Here is a 19,603-nt window from a genome sequence, read left to right on the forward strand (position 1 = left end):
GGAGCCACACTTTGCTTCACACTACACACTGAGCCGTAACAGAAACAAATTTGAGTTTTGACTTTGAACCAAAAAGTTTTACATTGTATTTTTGGTTATTCCCAAAACAGACACACACACACATATATATATATATATATATATATATATATATATATATATATATATATATATATATATATATATATATATATATATATATATATATATATATATATATATATATCTCAATGTAACATATAAGACAAACCACAAAAAAATCACAAGTTCAAAATATACATTTATAAATAGTTTTAACATTTATTAATTAATAAATTACTATTTTTATACATACAAATAATAAAACTGAGTGAATTTAAAAACGTTGTCTGCCATAAAAAATACACATGAAGGAAATATACAACAACAAAAGTGGAGCATAACCATCTTTTTTACATTGCAAATCAACACACAGCCAACTCATGGGCGTTACATAGGCTTGTTTACATCCTTCCAGATGTCTATTAGCTGCTGTGGGGATCCGAGGATTGTCGTAATGGCCCTGAGAAAATTCTCCCGTTTATATTGCCCCATATAGATCCTGAACTGAGAAGGTTCTGGTGGAGATGAAGGCTCAACGCCCAACTGTTTCAAACAAGCTCCAATATATGCGTCTTCTATGTTAAATGGCTTTACATAATTGGAAGCCTCCACTATTTTTGATGGCAGGTCATTAGAGAAAACATATCCCATTCCCAGCAGATATGTAGGGTATTTTGGTTCGGGGTAAAGCTCCTCTGAGACGTACCATTTTGAGTTTTTGTTCCTGACAACAAATCGGTTACGCATTAACACTCCAGTAATGTAGTTTTCTCTGGGTGTATTGGGAGCCGATAGAAGAGTCACCAGGTTATCAACATTTAAAAACATGTCTGAATCAATCTTCATACTGTAATAAGCTTGAGGGCATCGAGTGGCCAACCAGTCCATGATCACCATGGTCTTTATGGTCAGGTTGAAATAGGAGTCCACAAAGTTGCTCTGGATTAAGTCTCTGTGTTGTCGGCTCTCTTCCTCCAGCTGCTGTTGAGCTTTTTCAGAGTCTGCTCCCACAGTCAAACCCACCAAAAACAAAGTCAACACTGCTTTCCCCTGGACTGTCGTTTCATTCCCCCATGTGCTCCGGATGGCATTTCGAGCCTTTACCTCATAGGGAGCAACAGGAACCATCAAGACCAGGAACGGATTTCTCTGTTTACATATATCAGGTTCATCCAGCGTGAAATAATAGTTGAGTGGATGAGCCACGTGATGATGCTCTGAATTGTTTTGAGTGGCTCTTTGTTGATTATTTATGGGAGTGGGTGCTGAAAACATAGTTTGATTGTCAATAGAAGAAGCGGACTCAGTTACGTAATAGGAGGGTATCTGATTTACCACGGTTTCATACAGGGTGTCAGGAGCAGCAGCGGACTTGAGAGAGAAATCAGAGATGTAAACAATGATGGACAATAGGAACGTCAATGCTAGCAGCAGAATGAATCCGGTTTTAATGTGACACCTGTTTGGAACTCGATCCTGAGCCAAGCTGCGTCTAAAAGAGAGACAGAAACTATTATTCTGCTTATCCTATGGATACCACACCTAAAGTCATTGTTCAGATGTTGTATTTCAAGACATTTGTCTGGTTTTGGTCCTCAAAATTGCTTCTGCGGCGATACTAGTTTCTAGTTTTCTTATTTCTGAATGTTTACTGTTTTAGGCTGTGAAGTAACTTAAATAATTTGTCGTAGATTAAAAATGGTAAAAAATTTGCAACTGTGGTTCAACGGAAAGCATAAAGAAATTGTAAAAATGAATGGTAAACTACATTATTTTTAAAATGTACAGTGTTTTTAAAGTACAAAACTAAAGAAAGTAAAAAATCTTAAGCTGTTAACCAGGTTACAGATAGTTCCTGTATTTGTACAGTGTTCTACCGGTGAAAACACTGCTTTTTTTATAGTGTAGTAGTGATATGTAATGCTGTAATCTGGCCAAACCTCCCCAGGACTATAGTTTAGATGTAGCTTAGTTGAAGATGAAGATAATCACACACCATCATCAACCTAATTAACCATTTAACAAAGTGCTTGATTTAATTTATAATTTAATCAGGGGTATATGTTGAGACAATGTGAATAAATGAGATGCATCGTCTTGGTTGATGTAAACCAAGTATAAAAAAATACATTAATTACCAAAACTGAGTTTAATTTATCTTTAATTCTATATCAATCTGTTCGCTTGTTAAGTGTGATGCGAAGCGGCTTTCCGGGTCCAAGTGCTTGATCAAACTCGTGAAATGCTAATAATAAACATTTACAAAGCGCTGTAATACTTTCGAAAATCACGATCGCAATATATATGTCCAAAATATCCGATGGCCAAAAAGTGATTCTTTTTTTTGTTGTTGTTAAATTGTAAAAATTTTGGTATTTGTGATACAGTAAGCCCAGAGATTGTTGTGTACACTATGACTTTATATAAAATTCCCTTTAATGTGTGACATGAACAAAAAGTGGTCATAAACGAATATTTTCTCAATTCAAATGAGTGGCGGCTCATTTGGTTACAAGAGGATACAAAGTAGATTGCGTCAAAGCAGCTTAACATAAAAGAAGAAAAGTGAATAAAAACCCATTACAATATTTCAAGTCAGGCAAGCAGGAGAGGAGTAGGTAAATTGTTTATGGTAACTGGTATTTCACTAGATAAACAACTGTAAATGTGGGGGGGGGAATTATTTAACATTTTTAGATCAAATATTTTCTCAAACTTATCAGTGCTTCAGATCTCAGTGAAATGACTTGAATTATGGATTATGGCCACACATTTTATAGATCAATTTATTTTGAAACAAGTTAATGTTATAGAACAGGGGTGTCCAAACTCGGTACTGCAGGACCTGTGTTATAAAGAGTATCTTTGACCCTAATCAAACACCCCTGAACCAGCTAATCAAGCTCTATACTAGAGATTTCATGGCAGGTGTGTCGAAGCCAGTTAGAGCTAAACTGACACTGACTCTCCAGGACCGAGTTTGGACAACCCTGTTATAGAATAAGGAACACGCCTACAAACAACAACAGTAAAATAATATATTTCGATTATAAAACGATGGAAAAAATACTGACTAATTTGAAGACTAAGAAATCGTGATTCATAGCTGTATCATTCATTTTATTTGCATAAACTATTGTTATGGCCATATATGGCCAAATATCCATTATTTAAATCATTAAAATCACGCTAATAAAGGGTGAAAGAAATAGCCTAATGACTTTTGACAGGAAAGTTGCAATTGATAGGCACATATAAAGACGAAACCGTTTAGGTTAGTGAATTTGATTATTTCCTCACCTCAGATGTTAAAAATAGCGATGTAATATTACACGTTAATACACGTTTCACTTACAGGACATGTGACATTATCCGCTGACTAATAGAAAGCATCTTGGTTTAAATTCGCTGAGGTGTTTTTCACACGCTGATTATATACAGTGGATCTTTTTTTTTTTTTTTTGCTAATAGAGCATGTATGCTAAATAATTTAGTGAACACATCACTGTCATAAACTTTGGACAAAATAACGTTTTGAAGAGCTTTTTGACCAAGGTTTCATTCACATTAAATCAATCAAATCATACGTTATACTATACATTAGCATGAGCAGCACTTTACTTAAAGGGACAGTTCGCCCATATATAATTTACACAATCTTTACTAGTTTCAAATCTTCATAAGTTTCTTCTGGTGAACACAAAGGAAGATATTTTGAAGAAAGCTTCACATATTTAACCACTGACTTCCATAGTATCGCCTTTGTTGTCCTCATAAAAAACTCATAAAAGTTTGAAATCATATTGGTGGATTATGCATTAATAGGCTATGTAAATTACATTCAAAATTAAGTATAATAGTATTAGATACAAGTACATGCTTTTGTAGTTTATACAGTGTATTCAGCATATGCATACTGTACATTTAGTAGTTTACCATATCATTAAATTATAATAGAACAATCAGATACACATATGTTCACACGTTTCTACTTTTAATAAAAGACAAATAAGTGTCAACTCACCTCTTCCAGCCATTTCTGAAAAGTCTCCACTCCATGTCTTGGTGTATGTGTGTGTGCATCTGGATTCAGGCCAATGGTCCTTTTAGCTGAACACCTGGGACTTAAAGCTGCCTTAGTGTTACAGTTGTCCCACCTCCTCCCACCTCATACAGGTGTTCACTATAGATGGGGGGCTGGGATGGTGGAGTTCTATAATGGCCATTTCCAAAAACTCCACAATTTTACCATAAATGGTTAATGCAAATCAGTCAATGTTCATATGCAAACTCTGCTTCAGGTGATTGATGTGTTTAACCCTCAGGTTAAATTAAACATAAGCTTTAAAAACCCCTTTGGAATAAAATAACACACTTCACAGTTATGTCATTGCACTCTTTATTAGACTGATGCGTCATAGTCACCTATTTCATAAATTTCATTCCAGTCACATTGACAGACGTCTTGTGTTATGGTAAGAGACATTAGCATTAGCTAAGATTCATGAGGCATTAGCCTCAACGTCAAGAAAGTGTAAAAAGAAAAAAGAAGACTGAAGTAAATCTGGTAAAATATACATACATGAACTGACAATATACATCCCAATGTATTTCATACATTGTATTTCGTCAATAATGACATAACAATAGAAGGCACTTGGTACTGGTAAAAATATGTTCGATAAAATATTCTGTGCAAATATATTTCATTAAAACACTTGTGCTGGCCCAGACAGGCCGTAGTCTTAGCATTTATCTCCACTGTGTATGGCAAATATAAAATCAGAGCTATACAACATTACATACAGGACTCCCGGTGCAAAACCAGGCTCCGGTTTTACATTTAACTGAGAAAGCATCCATGCATCAAGGTTAATGTCACAGAACATAATAATGAATAACAAACAGCGGAGTCCAAGTGGACTCATGTCATCATATGACACAGTTTTGACACAGTCAATGTCTCGTCTTCAAAAATGTACATGACGTAGCAAATTTGCACCATTAAATGGCTAATAATAATAAAAGTTCAAGCTGATGATTACTTAAAGCAATCAAGGTGCACGTCTACACAGACAAAAGTATTACTTAAATGACCCAAATATGTTACTTCTTGATAAACAGTGCTATTAAAACTTGCACACAAGCAAGTCTTAAACACATTACAATAGAGGCCATGTGGGTTATGAGTTTTTCATATTATTTTCATTTAAAAAAATCTTTTTAGAAGCTCATTTTACTCCATTTACTTATATCTATATCAAAAGATGATGTATCCTTTTCGTATTGCATCCTGTTCTCTTTGTTTGACCACTGTGGGTCAAATTTCCAAGCCAATGCAGCTGTCATTACACACCACGAGACTAATTTAAACAAACAAAGGTGCAGATTAGGAATTAGGAAGCTCTGCCCTCTAAGCAGTTCTCGTCAGACGTCACATAACGTTTATTGACATCTTTTATGGCATTCTGATTTATACAGTGTACAGATGGTGAATGAATATTGGTGTCAGGAATCAATATTTAAATTCTGCAACACTGCGTAATGTTGCATATTTAAACACACCGTGTTTATCTTGCTCATTGTTTAGATTATCCCACATGATTTCCCTAAAAGGCAGCACCCCAATGTCTAACATTTACAATTCCTTGTAAAAACAAATACGATGTGTGTGTGCAGCCACACGAAGACCAATAACTATGAAGATTACCATAATGATAACCATTTTAGCTTGTGCACCAGCTGACGTTCTGTTTATTGTCTGTTGAGAATCTTTGCAGAAGCCTGTAAGTGTTTTTATTGTTGATCAGCTGGAAAGTGATGCCAGTGATATTGCCCTTGTTTATCGTTTTATATTAGTTGAGGCTATTCCGATTTATTATTTATCTGATTAATTATTCAAGTATTTCAATTACAGCTATCCTTATAGTCTGTGTCCTTGATGTGTTCAGAAGAGGTTCAGATCATGTTTGGTGTATCTAGCTTGAACCAATTCAGTTTTTTGTGTGAACAGAAATCTGGATTCACACCACATTCATGAAAACTGAAATCAAATTAGAATTGGAAGATTTGGATCATATTTACAAGTAGTTTTTTAAGGCTCATTTAGATTGTGACAGATTCGCTTTGTGAAAACTAACTGTGTGTTCTGAACTGATATCTCATTTTTTTATCTAATATCTAAGATTTATGTGGGTGCAACCTGTTTCAAGAATAGCATGCCTGGTCGAACTATGAAGCAAATAAAAGCATTTGTTGGGTATTAGACCTTGATTAGTTTCGCTCTCATAGTGTGAACAGAAAACTGGATTCACACCACATTCGAATTAAAATTGGAAGATTTGGACAATATATTATAATAACCGATTAGATTTTTGAAAATTGAGGGTAAACTGAATTGATAATCTGAATCAGATTTACATGGGTGCAACCTGTTTCAAGATTAGCATGTCTGGTGGGATCAAAAAGCGAATAAAAGCATTTTGTTAATCAGTTTCACTTTTACAGTGTGAACAGAAAACTGGATTTCATAGTGAGAACAGAAAACTGGATCAAGGTCAGATACCACAAACATGCTTTTCTTTGCTTCATAATTTGATCTTATTTACAAATGTATTTTTTAGCCTTGTTTGGGAACGTGACATAAAATATTTGATTTGAATGATCTGAACTGATAATTTGAATCAGATTTACGTGGATGCAGCCTGTTTCAAGAATAGCATGTCTGGTGGGATTCTGAAGCAAATAAAAGCATTTTTGGGGTATTTGACTTTAATTAGTTTAATTTCCAGTGTGATCAGAAAACTGGATTCTTATCACATTCATGGAAACTGAAATCAAATTAGAATTGGAAGATTTGGATCATATTAAGAAATAGTTTTTAATAGTTTCATTCAGCATTTCACAAAACAAATTCGATTTGTAAAATCTTAGTGTTATCTGAATTGATCATTTGAATCAGATTTAAGTGGGTGCAACCTATTTCAAGATTAGCATGTCTGGTGGGATCAAAAAGCAAATAAAAGCATTTTGTTAATCAGTTTCACTTTCATAGTGTGAACAAAAAACTGGATTCACGCCACATTCATGACAACTGAAATCAAATTAGAATCGGAAGATTTGGATCATATTTACAAATGTATTTTTAGCCTTATTTAGGATCGTGTGACATAAGAGATTTGATTTGTATGATGTGAATTGATAATCTGAATCAGATTTACGTGGAGGCAGCCTGTTTCAAAAATAGCATTCCTGGTGGGACTACAAAGCAAATAAAAGCTTTTTGGGGGTATCTAACCCTTATCAATTTCGCCTTCACAATGCGAACAGACAAGTGGATTTAAACCACATTCATGAAAAGAGAAATCCAATTAGAATTGGAACATTTGGATCATATTTACAAATAGTTTTTGTTTTGCCTTATTCAGGAACGTGACATAACAGATTTGATTTGTGTGATCTGAATTGATTTCTGAATGAGATTTATATTAGTGCAACCCATTTCAAGAATAGCATTTCTGGTGGGATTACAAAGCAAATAAAAGCATTTTGGGGGTATTTTACCCTAATCAGTTTTACTTTTATAGTGTGAACAGAAAATTGGATTCACACCACATTCATGAAAACTGAAATCAAATTAGAACTGGAACATCTGCATCATATTTACAAATAGTTTTTTGCCTCATTCTGGAACATGACGTAACAGATTTGATTTGTACGATCTGAATCAGATTTATTTGGGTGCAACTTGTTGCAAGAATATCATGCCTGGTGGGATTATGATGCAAACAAAGGCTTTTTTTGTTTTGTTTTTTGACCCTAATCAGTTTCGTTTTCCCAATGTGAACAGAAAACTGGATTCACACCACATTCATGAAAACTGAAATCAAATTAAAATTAGGACATATTTAGAAATAGTGTTTTTAAGCTAATTCAGAATGTGACAACAGATTTGATTTGTAAAAATTAAGTGTGATCTGAATTGATAATCTGAATCAGATTTACTTGGGTGCAACCTGTTTCAAGATTAGCATGCTTGGTGGGATTATGAAGCAAATAAAAGCATTTTGTTAATCAGTTTCACTTTCATATTGTGTACAAAAAAACTGGATTTACACTACATTCCTCAAAAAACTGAAATCAAATTAGAATTGGAACATCTGGATCATATTTACAAATTGTTTTTTAGCCTCCTTTGGGAACGTGACATAACAGATTTGATTTGTATGATCTGAATCAGATTTACGTGGGTGCAACCTGTTTCAAGAAAACCATGCCTGGTAGGATTACGAAGCAAATAAAAGCATTTTGGGGTAGGTGACTATGATCGGTTTCGTTTTCACAATGTGAACGGAAAACTGGATTCACACCACATTCTTGAAAACTGAAATCAAATTAGAATCAGAATGCCAGCAACAGTCGAATCAAATTTAAGTTTAATTTGCGAAATTGACTGCAAGATCTGAATTCAAATCCAAATCAGATTTACCTCTGGTATACACAAGGACCATTTACGTGGTTGCAACTTGTTTTAAGAACAGCATTCCCGGAGGAATTACTACCCACGAGTGAGGCCCTCGTCGTGCTCCCATCCTGCCTTCATCTTCATCATCAACATCAATATCATCCTCTTCCTCGATGCCTCTTTTAGCCTGACCCCCACCTAAACCAAATGGCGGCAACAACAAAGGGTGCAAAATAGGCAACTTGCCAAGCCCAAGAGCACTGGAACTGGGGTACAGCACTGGCCCTGCTCCTAAAAGTGGACTGAGCCTGGAAAGATCCAGAGGGTGACCTCCAAATGGCCCGGCGAAGGCATGACCTCCAAATAATGTGGTTGTCGCCCCCGGCAGGATGAAATTAGCCGCCGTTGGGTGAGATTGATCCATTCGTCGTCCGTCCACCAATGACGCAGCGTCTGATTCCAGCCTGTTGGTTCTCGGGGAAGCGGCGCGATCTTGCACTACGGCATGTCCATGAGCCTTGATGTGTTTACGGAGCGAGCTGGGGTCAGTGTAGCGCTTCAGACACCCTACCATTTTGCAGCAGTAGGGTTTGTCCACGTAGTGTGTGCGAGTGTGTTTGAAGCGGTCGCTGGAGTTCGAGTATCGCTTGTTGCAGCCTTCGTATGGACAGATGTAAGGCTTCTCTCCTGAGAGGGCAAAAGAGCAAGAGATAATAATCACAGGCTGCATTGAAGGAATGCAGGGGTCAGGATGGACCAGGTCAGATAGCAACAATTAGACACCACAGGCCTGTAGAAACCTGTGATCTTATTTGGGAAAATGATGTTGTATGTGAATGTTTGAGGCTTCATTGAGTGTGTGCACACTAGGGATAGTAAATGTAATGGTATTTTGGAATTAAGTCAAAACATAAAAAACACGAGTAAACATAAATATTTTGCTAATCTAATTCTAAATCTGGCTCCCAGAGCAGTAATACATAATGGTACACTGAAAAAAATTATACAATGATGATTCCATGGATTTACTAAAAAAAGTTTTATGTTAGGTGGTTGTAAACAATTTATTTGGGCTGAATTTAAACAAACAAATTAAGTTGAACATTATTGCATTTATTTGTTTGTTTAAAATCAACACAAATAAATTGTTTGCAACAGTTTTGCATGCAACACTTTTTTCAGTGTAGCATAAATGGGATAAAAGAAGCATTTTTGCCATATCTATCATATAAAATGAACTAATAAAATTCAAACCACATGACGATGTATCTGATTTTATTGCAAAAAAAAAAAAAAAAAAAAAAATTACAGTATGATATCTCATCTGTAACAGCTATCACAAAAAATGTATATATACAGTACAATAATACATATATACAGTTGAAGTCAGAATTATTAGCCCCCCTGAATTATTAGCACCCCTGTTTATTTTTCCCATTTTCTGTTTAATGGAGGGAAGCACATTTCTAAGCATAATAGTTTTAAAAACCTATTTCTAACAACTGATGTATTTTATCTTTGCCTTGATGATTGAATTTTACTAGATATTTTTCAAGACACTTCTATACAGCATAAAGTGACATTTAAAGGCTTAACTAGGTTAATAAGGTGAACTAGGCAGGTTAGGGTAATTTGGCAAGTTATTGTATAACGATGGTTTGTTCTGTAGACTATCGAAAAAAAATTACCTTAAAGGGGCTAATAATTGTGTCCCAAAAATGGTTTTTTTAAAAATTAAAAACTGCTTTTATTCTAACCGAAATAAAACAAATAAGACTTTCTCCAGAAGAAAAAATATTATCAGACATACTGTGAAAATTTCCTTGCTCTGTTAAACATATTTGAGAAATATTTAAAAATGAGAAAATAATTCAAAGGGGGCTAATAATTCTGACTTCCACTGTATATATATATATATATATATATATATATATATATATATATATATATATATACAGTTGAAGTCAGAATTATTAGCCCCCTTCGAATTTTTTTCTTCTTTTTAAAATATTTTCCAAACGATGTTTAACAGAGCAAGAAAATTTTCACAGTATGTCTGATAATATTTTTTTTTTGGGAAAAATTCTTATTTGTTTTATTTCAGCTAGAATAAAAGCAGTTTTTAATTTTTTAAACACCATTTTAGGGACAAAATTATTAGCCCCATTAAGCTAAATTTTTCCTCGATAATCTAACAAGGCAACCATCGATATACCATAACTTGCCTAATTACCTTAACCTGCCTAGTTAACCTAATTAACCAAGTTAAGCCTTTAAATGTCACTTTAAGCTGTATTGAAGTTTCTTGAAAAATATCTAGTGAAATATTATTTACTGTCATCATGGCAAAGAGAAAATAAATCAATAATTAGAAATAAGTTACTAAAATTATTATGTTTAGAAATGTGTTGAAAAAATCTTCTCTCCATTAAAGAGAAATTGGGTAGAAAATAAACAAGCGGTCTAGTAATTAAGGGGGGCTAATAATTCTGACCTCAACTGTATATATTTATGTATATATATATAACAAATACACTCACCGGCCACTTTATTAAGTCCAACTGCTCAATAATGCAAATTTCTAATCAGCCAATCACATGGCATTGAGTATCGAGTACATGGGCTACAGCAGCACAAGATCACACCAGGTCCCACACCTGTCAGCTAAGAAACTGAGGCTACAATTCGCACAGGCTCACCAAATTTAACAATAGAATATTGGAAAAATATTGTCTGGCCTGATGGGTCTCGATTTGTGCTGCAACATTCAGATGGTAGGGTCAGAATTTGGCATCAACTACATGAAATCATGGATCCCTACTGCCTTGTATCAACGGTTCAGGCTGGTGGTGGTGTAATGGTGTGGGTGTATTTTTTTGGCACACTTCGAGCCCATTAGTCCCAATTGAGCTTCGTGCCAATGCCACAGCCTACCTGAGTATAGTTGCTGACCATGTCCATCTTTTTGTGAACACAGTGTACCCATCTTTTGATGGGTACTTCCAGTAGGATAACGTGCCATGTCATAAAGAGTGAATCATCTCAGACTGAATTCCTGAACATGACAATAAGTTCACTGTGCTCAAATGGCTTCCACAGTCACCAGATCTCAATCCAATAGAGCACCTTTGGGATGTGGTGAAAAAGGATATCTGCTTCATGGTTGTGCAGCCGACAAATCTGCAGCAACTGCGTGATGAGTTCACGTTAAAATGGACAAAAATCTTTGAGGAAAGTTTCCAGTACATTGTGGAATATATGCCACGAAGGACTAAGGCAGTAGTGAATGTAAAAGTGGGTCCAACCCTGATACTAAGTGTACCTAATAAAGTGGCCTGTGAGTGTGTAAACACACATATCTAAAATATATATTTTAATGTTATTATGTAATATAATAATTACGTAAATTTTAAAAATATTTTTTAAATAATAATATATTTTTATAAAGTAATGTCTGAGGTTTTTTGTCATATTGAATACTGAAATATTTCTGAAATATTTCATATATTGTGAAAACTCTATTGTGCAATTCTTTATAAAAAATAGACATTTATTTGTAACAGTCATGAAAAAAATTATAATTATTTGCTTAGATGAAATATGTTGTTTAGACTGTTTGAAACTAATAATTAAATATGTTTGGAAAGTTTTAAAGTAAGACGGGAAGCCAGAATCAAAATTATTAGCTGCAAATAATAATAAAAAGAAACAAACAATAATGACTTGGCCCCTTTTTTAATAAGCCTAATAAGACAACATATCATGTTCAATAGAACTCATAAAATCCGATATAAATCAAATATTTCAAAACTTCTTTTTGGTTCGCTGTACTTGTGTCCAGATTAAAATACAAATTTACATAAAATTATCTCTTTTTACTATTTACTCTTTTCCGTTTTAGGGTTAAACTAATCTACTGTAGCTTTTATGTGTGTGATGTGGCTTTTATGTTTTTTATTTATTTAATATTGTGACATAAAAATGCTGCTCCATACTGCAAATGTTTGTGTGTCTCACCTGTGTGTGAGCGCGTGTGTATTTTCAGGTTCTCCAGACGTGAGAAGCTCTTGTGGCAGGTCGGGCAGTGATGAGGTTTCTCATTGGTATGAGTGCGGATATGAATCAACATCTTGTACCTGAATTGAACAAATGGATCCTGGATTAGAGCTCACATAATGAACGCAAACATCCAGTACTTTATGACACTTCATAATCAGGGAGTGTGTAAAACTTTGGCAGTGTCAAGACAAACATCATGCTTACTTTACAAAAATAGTTTTTTTATAATCCTTTTTGTCGGCATAAATGATTTGTAAAGACTAGAGACAACACTTAACCTTATTGAAAATTTTAACTTTTTTTAAATATGTAATGTATTAAATTCATTTATAATATAATATAATATAATATAATATAATATAATATAATATAATATAATATAATATAATATCCACAGTCTGACCTGGCATTAAAGCCTCTCCCCTTGCGCGCGCAGCCCTCCCAGTGGCAGCAGTATCCTGAGGCTTTCTCTGGTTTCACATGCGAGTCATTGACATGATCCACCAGATCCTGCAGGCTCTCGAACAGCAGATGGCACTAAAGAGTAATAAAAGATTTCATTAAAGTCTCTTCTTTTTGCTCAGTGTGCTGCTACAGTGTTTTAAGTTGCTGGTTGATAGTTTCTAATTAGCATTATGCGTTTATTCTAATCTCTAAAGTTTAAAAATGGGAGTGAATTGCCAAAATTAGCATGGTGTGTGTATGGAACAGGACTCACAGGTAACTAAACCGTTGTTGACCGTCATTACCAAGTATTTTTTCCCCCTATAATGGAAGTCAGTGAGGACCAGCTATGTTTTTTTTTACTAAATTTGTTCACTCTTATTCTTTTGTGTATAGCAGGGAATAAAAGTAACTGATGCAAATTTGGAACAACATTAGGTTGAGTAAATTTTCATTTTTTTAGTAAATTATCTCTTATCACTGGATTCTGAGATTTTCAAAATGTTTCGCTCTACTGTCTTGAATTGATGCTGATGTTAGTTTTTACAGCAAATGGAGCTGTTTGCTTTACAGACACCCCTCAAAACTAAAATAATCATTAATAAAGTCATTAAAGCCAATTAACATGACAGCTCAATGAGCAGGTGCTCTTCTATGTGAGCATTTGAGTGTAGATAAAAAATTAGCTACTGCAGCATCTGATGATAAAATGTAGTCTAGTGTGCCATCTGATTTAAAAAAAACTAGCCTAGAATCCCCTCTGCTGTTAACTAGCCTAGTGCAACATCTACTGTTAAAAACTAGCATAGCGCATAATCTGCTGTTAAAAACTAGCCTAGAGCATCATCTGTTGCTAACAACCTAGTGCGCCATCTACTGTTAAAAACTGTCCTAGAGCACCATCTCCTGTTAAAAACTAGCATAGCGCATAATCTGCTGTTAAAAACGAGTCTAGAGCGCCATCTGCTGTTAAAAACTAGTCTAGAGCGCCATCTGCTGTTAAAAACTGTCCTGGAACTCCATCTGCCGTTAAAAACTAGCAAAGTGCATAATCTGCTTTTAAAAACTAGCCATGAGCGCCATCTCCAGTTAAAAATTAGCATAGTGCATAATCTGCTGTTAAAAAGCCTACAGCACCATCTGTTGTTAATGACCTAGTGCGCCATCTGCTGGTAAAAACTAGCCTAGAGCCCCATCTGCTGTTAAGAACTAGCCTAGAGCCCCATCTGCTGTTAAAAAATAGCCTAAAGCCCCATCTGCTATTAAGAAGTAGCCTATTGCACCATCTGTTGTTAACAACCTAGTGGGCCATTTGCTGTTAAACCTAGCCTAGAGCACCATCTGCTGTCAAAAACTAGCCTAGAGCACCATCTGCTGTTAAAAACTAGCTTAGAGCCCCATCTGCTGTTAAAAACTAGCCTAGAGCCCCATCTGCTGTTAAAAACTAGCCTAGAGCCCCGTCTGCTATTAAGAAGTAGCCTATTTCACCATCTGTTGTTAACAACCTAGTGGGCCATTTGCTGTTAAAACCTAGCCTAGAGCACCATCTGCTGTTAAAAACTAGCCTAGAGCGCCATCGGCTGTTAAAAACTAGCCTAGAGCCCCATCTGCTGTTAAAAACTAGCCTAGAGCCCCATCTGCTATTAAGAAGTAGCCTATTGCACCATCTGTTGTTAACAACCAAGTGGGCCATTTGCTGTTAAAACCTAGCCTAGAGCGCCATCGGCTGTTAAAAACTAGCCTAGAGCCCCATCTGCTGTTAAAAACTAGCCTAGAGCCCCATCTGCTATTAAGAAGTAGCCTATTGCACCATCTGTTGTTAACAACCTAGTGGGCTATTTGCTGTTAAAACCTAGCCTAGAGCACCATCTGCTGTTAAAAACTAGCCTAGAGCCCCATCTGCTGTTAAAATCTAGCCTAGAGCCTCATCTGCTGTTAAAAAATAGCCTAGAGCCAGTCTGCTATTAGGAAGTAGTCTATTGCACCATCAGTTGTTAACAACCTAGTGGGCCATTTGCTGTTAAAATCTAGCCTAGAGCACCATCTGCTGTTAAAAACTAGCCTAGAGCGCCATCTGCTGTAAAAAAAAATAGCATAAAACACCATTTCTTGTTAACAACTAGCCTAGAGCACCATCTGCTGTTAATAACTAGCATAGAGAACCATCTCAAGTTAAAAACTAGCATTGCGCATAATCTGCTGTTAAAAACTAGCATAAAGCACCATCTGCTGTTAAAACCTAGCTGAGAGCATCATCTGCTGTTAAAAACTAGCCTAGACTGGACTGCAATCTGCTGTTAAAAAGTAGCCTTGAGCACCATCTGCTGGTAATAACTAGCATAGAGCATCATCTACAGTAAAAACTAGCATAAAGCGCCATATACTATTTAAAACTAGCCTAGAGCTTTATTTGCTGTTTAAAAATAGCCTAGAGCACCATCTGTTGTTTAAAAACTAGCCTAGTGCGCCATCTCCTGTTAAAAACTGGCATATTGCACCATCTACTATTAAAAACTAGCCTAGAGCGCTATCTATTGTTAAAAAAAACTAGTCTAGAGCACCATATGTTGTTTAAAAACTAGTCTAGAGCACAATCTGTTGTTTAAAAACTAGTCTAGTGCGCCATCTCCTGTTAAAAAATGGCATATTGCACCATCTACTATTAAAAACTAGACTAGAGCACTATCTGTTGTTAAAAACCAAGCTTAATTCAAGATAGAATATCGATGCATTTTGAAAATCTCAGAATTGATTTTTTAAATGATTTTTCAGTTCTACTTTTTAAATAACACATGTACATGTGTCTCATTAATATGTTTTAATACACTAAGCAAGTAAAACTCGATCATTTTGGATCAAAACAATAACAGTAGCTCTTTGTCACTCACCTTTAGCCAGCGGCAGGCCAGCTGTTCATCACCTGAAGGCTCAGGGGAGTGTTGACCAATCAGCATTGAGGAGGGCAGGCGCAGGGGACCCTCTGCACCAATCGGCAGGAAGAACTGGAATCCCGGAGGAGGAGAGGCGCTGTCCTCATGGTATGGGGTGCTCTCAGATTCCTTCAAGTAGAAGAGGTTATGAGTAAATGATGCATTTCTGAATCATGTCTGACTCATCTTAGTTGGGCAGTAGGAGACCACCTAAAGCCTGAACAAGCCCGGACATGCTCCCAAAGAAAGAGTTCAGATCAGGATACCATGAGACCAGACTGGCATGAATTAGTGAATTGAATTATGGGACTGGTACTGAATAAAGTAGTCTTTCTTCATGTCTACACCACAGAGATTTGAATCACTTGAATCTGTTTACCATAAAAACTAAAGTTGAATGTTTTAATGGTATTTCGAGACTCCAGTGCCATGCATCTACGATTTAGAGTTGGATAGAGTCATAACTATAATCTATAGTGCATAATTGTTTTGTTTAAAATAATAAATTAATGCATTTATCCTAGGTGGCTATGGGAGAGTTACTCACTGAGGCCAGCAGAGGCGCTGTGGGGCTCCAGCTGGCAACACTGTCAATTGGAGATGGTGGTGAAGGAGAGGAGGATGGAGATAGACTCAGATCCACAGCAGTGGATGACGAAGAGTCTGACATGTCCTTATCAGCTGCATCTGGAGAGCAGAAGAGAGGAGAGAAACTCACTACTGACTCACCCTCAAATGATTCCAAACCTTTCTAAGTTTATTTATTCGTTTGAACACTAATGAAGAGCTTTTTCAACCAGGTTTCCTGCTTTCTTCAAAACACATACTTTTCTGTTCAACAGATAATAGAAAATCAAAGGAGTTTGGAACAAGTAAAGGGTATGTAAATGATGATAGAATGTTCAGTTTTGGGTGAACTTTCCCTTTAAGACTTTTTTTGCATTCAAAATGACATGCTTTTTCAAATAGGTCAAGTACTCTACATGAATGATATCTGGGCGTACTACAGTACATTAGAAAAGTTGTCATTATTATGTGACCTACAAGGGTTACAGTTACTTTCATTCTGTCTTTTGAACCATTAAATTGGGTGTTTTGTTTAAAGTGCACCTATTATATTTCAAATGTTCCTTATTTGGTTTTGAGATCTTCTCTTGAGATTACTCAAATGTATTGTTTGAGACTCTTTATTGTCCTAAAATTTACATTTGAAATAATTTTATGTTTTCTATTTTCATTTCAAGTCTCAAACAATTCATTTGAGTGATCTGAAGATAATTTTTTCTAAACCCCTTCTTTGCAAGAGCCTGCTCTGCTCTGATTGGTCAGATAGCCACTACTTACTGTAATGAAACACTTAATATAAAATTTTAGCGATTGTACACACTTTAGGATTGTATTGATTTTATTTTATTTTATTAATTTGAGCCTCCATATGATGATTATACATCCTAGTTAATAGTTGATTCATTGATTTTATTTAATGATTTGCTTGGAAATGATACATTCAGGAACAAAACAGGTAGTCGTCTTTCTGACTGAGTCCTATTAATCCCTGTTTTTTCATTTAGGAAAATACACAGTCAATATCTTTAAAGCTGTTTTTCCATTACACGGTACTGTACGGTACAGTTCGGCACGAAATGGCTTGCGTCCACTCAGTTTTGCTCATCTCAGTTTACCTATCCACTGCAGTCAGAAGTTGCCAGGTCCAAGAAAATTTGCAGCCCTTTGCAGCAATTTTTTTCAATTCCCATGAAGGGGAATGCATGTCTGAGACTACATGTGCATCTCTGCAGCCAAACACTATTGTAATTTTTCCTACAACTGCATTTTCAGAAGAGCTTAATTGTGTGAGAATACTGCGACCCTGGCAACACTAACTGCAGTCATCGACTAGAATACACAAGACATGTCACTCGTATAGTTTTAAAAAGAGTAACGGTCAATATGGTGAATGAAGCCCCACCTCCTAGTAATCATCGATCCATGTAGACTGCAGTTTCTCCAGGGGAGAAGCTCGGACCAGACGTGTGTTTTTACGACAGTTTGTGTGGTCAGCAAACACTTAAATCTCAGTGAAAACTTGCTTCACAGACATAAGAAATGTATCCAAATAAAACTTGATATCTGTGCTTTTAAATGAACCAAATATACTATAAAAAGTTTTTGGGTTTGTAATCTGTATGAAATTAACACGATACAGTCCATCCATGACAGCAACTACTCAAACTTGTAAACAATGAGTTGCTGTCATTTCTGTAGGAGAGTCGCCCAAGAGAACAGGTTGTGAATTACTTCAGAAGACCAACACGATCAGATGATCATCATCCAGAGGATGATAATGTGTTGAACAGCCATAAAAGAGGTTGGTGTCGTGATCTTGTTCCTTTCAAATGCTCATGCACATTAGCTCTGGCAGCCTGAAAAAATGCCAATTTTGTTTGATTTGAACATTTAGAAACAAAGCTTAAGAGACAGATGTTGTTTGATCTTATTGGCGATTCCAAATATGTAATTTAACCGTAAACTTGTCAAACTGTTTTGAAGAATTTGATGTTTCCCCACAGAATGCCCGAGAGGTGTTTCAGAGAAGGCTGCCAGGTGAAAGGACTTGCCTTAAAGGGACTTTTCTGCCATTTAGTACCACTTAAAGTGGGTTTTATCATCATTATAGCTGATCAGCCTCTACTGCAGAGACTTCCTGAAAACCTTTTTCACCCTGTTGTGTTCCCAACCATCCTTATCAGCTACCAAAGAGAGTAATGTCTTAACTTCTACTGATGCCGATAATACCAATTAAAGGTGTCTTTTTCTCACGGTGGTATAAAAAGGTTTTAGTCATGAAAACCAACAATACAGCAGTGGCTGCAGCTAATTATTTAAATATAGCAGGTTTGGTGTCTCGTGTCAAAAATCCAATAATACTGTCAATCTCAGACGAATCAGTGATCAGCAGTGTTTACATCATGTTTTGATAATGGTACAGCACGCTTAGGCCCTCACCCAATATAGTACTAAAAAAACAACCCAGGCTCATTCTGAAAACATAGCCCTATTTACATTTCTGGAGATCGAAAAATAGGTCCCAGGAGGTAAGTTTTATTTGCAGTTTTTATTTTTAAGAATCTAATAGAGGACGCTGTGTATTAGGCATGGGACGATAACGGTTTAAGGATACCGCGGTTTAGACAAGTCAAGGTTTTAAAACTGCCAAAATTGTCTGTAATAACGTTCCTAATGTGTACTATTTTTTGTTAACATATTTTTTTTTAGGACAATAGTAACTCCAGCAGAAAAAAAATATTCAAATATATCATTTTAAATTGCAAAGAAATCTGTGTTTTTGAAACAAATAAAGACAGCAGAAGTTAATTAATCTTTGAAATTATTTAGCCTGACATGTCTACTGTTTCAAACTATTACAAATCTTTCAAAAAATAAAATATACTGTTTTCAAAGGGGAAAAAAGTTTTGTTCAAGGTTATCATACAGTCAGAATCATATACCGGCCCATGCCTATTGATCTTGAATTTCTCTTGCGAGTGCCATTCTCACCTGCTGTTCTCGTGTAAGTCCACCAGAGACCGCTGTCAACTGACTGATTTACTGACTGACTGACTGA

General features: G+C 35.8%; 2 protein-coding genes and 1 long non-coding RNA gene across 4 annotated transcripts in view; 1 reads left to right on the forward strand and 2 right to left on the reverse strand.

Moving 5' to 3' along the window:
- Positions 1-447: 447 nt before the first annotated feature.
- Positions 448-4,177, reverse strand: b3galt10.1 (beta-1,3-galactosyltransferase 10, tandem duplicate 1). Its single transcript, NM_001128799.1, has 2 exons — positions 4,106-4,177; positions 448-1,573 (listed from the first exon to the last, which is right to left on the reverse strand). The coding sequence occupies exons 1-2, from the start codon at positions 4,138-4,140 to the stop codon at positions 469-471; spliced, it is 1,140 nt and encodes a 379-aa protein (NP_001122271.1). The 5' UTR covers positions 4,141-4,177; the 3' UTR covers positions 448-468.
- A 289-nt stretch (positions 4,178-4,466) lies between these two features.
- The window catches only part of glis2a (GLIS family zinc finger 2a), a 33,733-nt gene continuing 18,596 nt past the window's right edge, over positions 4,467-19,603 (reverse strand). For both annotated transcript variants that reach the window (XM_073937742.1, XM_073937743.1), the window contains exons 3-7: positions 16,526-16,665; positions 15,937-16,107; positions 13,008-13,141; positions 12,563-12,681; positions 4,467-9,232 (exon numbers count right to left, since the gene is read on the reverse strand). In XM_073937742.1, coding sequence (XP_073793843.1) covers positions 8,592-9,232; positions 12,563-12,681; positions 13,008-13,141; positions 15,937-16,107; positions 16,526-16,665 — 1,205 coding nt within the window. In that variant the 3' untranslated portion in view covers positions 4,467-8,591. The remainder of the gene's footprint in view (positions 9,233-12,562; positions 12,682-13,007; positions 13,142-15,936; positions 16,108-16,525; positions 16,666-19,603) is intronic.
- Positions 16,572-19,424, forward strand: LOC141380289 (uncharacterized). Its single transcript, XR_012398061.1, has 3 exons — positions 16,572-16,857; positions 18,244-18,346; positions 18,549-19,424. It is a non-coding gene; the product is annotated as an uncharacterized lncRNA (long non-coding RNA).

This window comes from Danio rerio, chromosome 22, assembly GCF_049306965.1.
Source record: "Danio rerio strain Tuebingen ecotype United States chromosome 22, GRCz12tu, whole genome shotgun sequence".
Taxonomy (NCBI): Eukaryota; Metazoa; Chordata; class Actinopteri; order Cypriniformes; family Danionidae; genus Danio; species Danio rerio.